A 3,389-nucleotide genomic window follows, 5' to 3' on the forward strand; every position below is an offset into this window, starting at 1 on the left:
CAGAAAGATGGAGAGATGGTAAGCGGGCTGGGGGGGCTGTTCCTTTAACAGACCACACACAAAGCTCAACATTAGAAAACAAACTACCGAGCACATCAACGCTTACATTTTGTCAGTACCGAAGCAAAACAAAGACTAAAGCACAATTAAAGTAGCACAAAAACAAAGAACAGCAGTGCCTTAAATCTTGCCTCACTTTTGCAACAAGAACATATACCTATACCCAGTTAGATGTAGGAACATGCCCACAAAATGAAAGTGCACCTTTAATCTCACCAATGGTCAAGCAAAACAAATACAAGCCATTGTTGAGTCGAAAGTGTTACCTTTAAACTCAAGAATGGTCAAGCACAACAATACAAACCATTGGTTCCATCATGCACAGAAGGGACAGAGCACTATCACATTCTCAGTCTTCCTCAGCATCCAATGGTGAACATATATCATTTTATAGACACATGATATGACACGTCTGGCCATATTTATAATGCACTCATTCACTGACTGTCTGTCAGGGCTCCAAAGGAGTAGTAATGAAGAACTCTGGCACTTATGGAGAAGGCTGCAACTTTGCAAGAAGAGCTATGATACACAGAACAAAATCACCACCTTGTTCCCACAAGATCAATAAAAACCCTTGTTCTCCTGCTTACGTTAATTGCTTAACTTGACAGTTTAAAATCACCACTCGTACAAGAAATGCAAGGCTTGATACCTCAAATACAGGATCATGCTACAAACTCCATGCCGACCCACGTTCTGGTTTTACTGTGGCAGTATTGGCTCTGTGCCTCCTGATGGTGCTTTGAATTTCCAATAGACACATAATGCATCACCAGGCTCTTGTGTGGGCAGGCATGCCAGCTTCGCTAGCAGATGCCGCAAGCAATGTATGAGCAACAATACAAGTTCATGAGTTAGCAGCCTCTCTTGTACAGTACATTCGAATCATTTTAAGACTCAAATGTCAAGCAGGCAGAGCCTGACTTAGCTCTCTGCTTCATTACAACTGCTTCAAAAATACCATCTGACCCAAAAGTGCCAGGGAATTGACAAGGTTCTACAGGGCCAGGCAGCTGGAAAGAGACGGTAAAAGGTCCTGGAGGGCACAGAGACTGAGTGTGCATGTGAAATATGCGAGAATTCTTGTAAACTCTCTGCTCGCCTGTAGTAGTTATACCTTTAATCACAACCTTGCCATCACTCTCCACGGAACAACTAAATTCACCTGTTGTTACCATCACGCATTAGAACGATATTTAAATGCGCTCTCATCAATCACCTCACATGATAATGTGCAAATTTAGGGCAGCATTATCCAGAATCTTACCTTCGTCCTTTTTTACACCAGGAAGAGCAGCCCGGAAGAGATAAGCATCCTCACTGACCCCAATATCTACAGCTCCAATTGTGGGACCCGCTTGCCGCAACGCTGCAGTTCCTGTGAAAACGATAGCAGGTTTCACAGCGCTGATTATACTTTCCCATTGCTCCAAGGTTGGGGAATAAGGCAGAAGCAACATGGCTGCTCCAATTTTGTTGTTTTGCGTCCACTGGGATCTTTCTTCTCCAGGAGACAGGGTCTGCAGCGGAAGGGGAAGTAAATCCATTTGGTCACTCTTTCTCCTTTTCTTCCTTGGGTCCTCACCCACAAAAAGGCCCAAAGACCTGCTGTCCTGTACGTGGCCCTGAGCTTCTGCCATTGCATGGCACCGTGCCTGCCTATCATCGTCCCTGTCAGTCCTTTGTCCGTGCTGAAAGTTCCGTGCTTCCATTGCGTCAAGGACGAGGTCTGTTAGACCACTCAATCGCCTGAACCTATCAAGGTCTTGATGTTTTATGAAGTTTATGTCCGGATCGTTTATAAAGACCATGCTTTCCACAACTTTGAACGTACCCTTGTATCTCGTTTGCCGGTGCAGGAGAGGGGGAAACAGACTTGGGAACTGACGATCATCTTCGAGCGTCTCCTTCACGGGTGGGGCAAGATGACCTTGCAAAAACTTGTACAGAGACTGCAGTTTCACCTTTGCGGTCGGGAGTGCATTCCGTAAAACGTAATAATATATACTCTCAATCTCTGAGAGTTTAAACACAGATCCACAAAGTTGGTCAGAAGTATATGGGGGGAGCCGCATGGACAGTCTCTGTAATGCAAACTTCCGAGGAACTTCGTTCTTTATGTCAGGACCGAAATAGGTGCCCAAAACAAAGACGAGAAGAAATCGCTGATCGTTTGTGGAGGCTCCAACGCGTGGCTTGGGAAGGCTAATCGAGTCTGGTACCAATGAGGGTTGTGATCCAGGAGATTGCTCCATCAAATCGACCTGGAAAGACCCCTCCATGTCCTCTTCTTCCCTGTGATCCAGCTTGAAACTTTCCTGAAAGCAGAAACCCTCTCATAGCCCGCCAAAACGTATTGCCGGAGGATCGGAAACTGCCCAACTACCGGTCGTCCAATGGCATGAAATTCCACGACAATGCGTTGCACACCAGACTCTAAGTGACGGAAAGAATTGCAATGTGCACAAGATGCTGCAAAAGCGCGCCTTGAATGACAGAGGCAGCTCTTTTGGATTCACAAGCTATAAAATTGCATGGGTAATGCATGTAGAGCCTCTCTTCAACCACAGCTTGTGGACATTGCTTAGGGAACTTGTTTGCCCTCCTCTAACTAGGGACATTGCTTGCTACACTAGGGAGCTTATTATGCTCATTGAAAAATGCACCTAATGCTGAGTGGAAATGCGTCTCGGATCTATTGATCAACTTTTGTTGCCCTTTCTTAGCTAGACCAAGCTTAGAGACAAGCTGTAAGTCTCATAGAGATTGTTTTCTATTTTTACTCTGGAGTGAAAACATCACTTGGGATGTATTCATCAAGCTTCTCTCCTGGGAAAATCTTGATTCAATGGCTCAGGTTTATGACCTCACCGTGCACCTTTATGCTATGACACATTGGAAGAAATGTATGGTGGTGGAACCGCTACCATTGGAATAAACAATCGTGTCCATAGCATGGGGAGCATAAGATTGTTAGAATCAAGGAGAGAGGGAGAGACAGAAGGTCTATTATATCATCTGCATTTCGACACTTACAACTTCCATAGGTGCACACAACCACGCTTAGCAATTGTTCATAAACTCTTAAGTTGCATCTAACTAATTGGCACGAAAGATACATGGAGTTAATTCATCTAGGACACATTGAGCTGACTCACCCCACTGTTATTCCTCTCCTGAAAGGGGATGGCCCTAGAGAAGGGTGGCTTGATTCTTTGAATATGCGCCACTATTTTGGTCTTTTTGTAATTCATAAGCGGATTCGGTTGATTGTGATACAGCCAACCCATGTAGGGAGAATATTTTTTTGTCAATCCTTTCTTCCT

General features: G+C 44.7%; 1 protein-coding gene across 1 annotated transcript; it reads right to left on the bottom strand.

Moving 5' to 3' along the window:
- Nucleotides 1–267: 267 nt before the first annotated feature.
- On the bottom strand, nt 268–2,690 carry LOC147885287 (increased DNA methylation 2-like). The gene is made up of 2 exons (XM_087396460.1): nt 1,331–2,690; nt 268–1,228 (listed from the first exon to the last, which is right to left on the bottom strand). Exons 1-2 carry the CDS (start codon nt 2,343–2,345, stop codon nt 954–956), a joined length of 1,290 nt encoding a protein of 429 aa, XP_087252586.1. The 5' UTR covers nt 2,346–2,690; the 3' UTR covers nt 268–953.
- Between the last annotated feature and the right edge of the window lie 699 nt (nt 2,691–3,389).

Source organism: Dipteris shenzhenensis, chromosome 25, assembly GCF_047967505.1.
Source record: "Dipteris shenzhenensis isolate YYH24624 ecotype China chromosome 25, Dip_SZ_1.0, whole genome shotgun sequence".
In the NCBI taxonomy this organism is placed as follows: domain Eukaryota; kingdom Viridiplantae; phylum Streptophyta; class Polypodiopsida; order Gleicheniales; family Dipteridaceae; genus Dipteris; species Dipteris shenzhenensis.

Bases quoted from the DNA above. Each gene is read 5' to 3' on its own strand.
- LOC147885287 (XM_087396460.1), bottom strand. From the start codon at position 2,345: ATGGAGGGGTCTTTCCAGGTCGATTTGATGGAGCAATCTCCTGGATCA. The intron at 1,229-1,330 runs GTAAGATTCTGG...TGGTAACAACAG, and splicing joins TGGTGTAAAAAAGGACGAAG to GTGAATTTAGTTGTTCCGTG.